Source organism: Egretta garzetta, unplaced genomic scaffold (genome assembly GCF_000687185.1).
Source record: "Egretta garzetta isolate BGI_Z169 unplaced genomic scaffold, ASM68718v1 scaffold238, whole genome shotgun sequence".
Lineage (NCBI taxonomy): Eukaryota > Metazoa > Chordata > Aves > Pelecaniformes > Ardeidae > Egretta > Egretta garzetta.
The window spans coordinates 26,955-27,603 of record NW_009260402.1 but is presented as its reverse complement, the minus strand read 5'-3'; the positions used below and the strand labels follow the sequence as shown (position 1 = coordinate 27,603).

Here is a 649-nt window from a genome sequence, read left to right as displayed (position 1 = left end):
TGGCCCGGGGCGGGGGGGGGGTGTGCTGGGTTAATTTGGGAAGGGGTCTGGCTCAGCCCAATGGCGGGTGGGGGGGATTTTGGGGTACCAGAGAAAAGGTGGATGGGGATGTTAGTGATCCCACCAAAATCTAGTGTGCAGAAACACCCTGGGATTCTCCAGCAGTGAGAAATGCTTCGTTCGGTGCCTTTGTTTAACGCAAGCCTTCCTTTCCTCCTCTATTCCCCCCCTCCTCATGATAATATTTATTTTTAAATCCCACCTCCCCAGCCCAGGGAGCTGAGCACCAGGGGCTTTACTGGGTCTCCCCTCCATGCAAGACGCATTTTCCGGGGTCTCCCCTCTCCACAATTGCATATTTTATTGGGGTTTTATCTCTGGGACACAGTGGCTGAAAGCGGACGAGGTGGAAAAAGGCAGCAGCGGGACCCCCATCCGAATTGAGAACCCCAACCAGTTTGTGCCCCTCTACACAGACCCACAGGAGGTGCTGGAGATGAGGAACAAGGTACCGTCCCATCCCGAAAATCCCAGAGGCTTCTGGGTGCGGGTGCAGGGGTCTCGGCAGAGCCCGGGGTGGGAGGGTGAGGCTTTTTCCCCGTCCTCGCTCTGCATCTCACCCGCAGATCCGGGAGCAAAACCGCCAGGA

The 649-nt window shown here is 57.0% G+C and overlaps 1 protein-coding gene across 1 annotated transcript in view; it reads left to right on the top strand.

The window, feature by feature from the left end:
• Positions 1-649, top strand: part of ADD2 (adducin 2) — a gene marked incomplete at its 5' end in the record, with an annotated part of 7,636 nt that overhangs the window by 3,698 nt on the left and 3,289 nt on the right. The window contains 2 exons of the mRNA XM_035898885.1: positions 389-508; positions 627-648. Coding sequence (XP_035754778.1) covers positions 389-508; positions 627-648 — 142 coding nt within the window. The remainder of the gene's footprint in view (positions 1-388; positions 509-626; position 649) is intronic.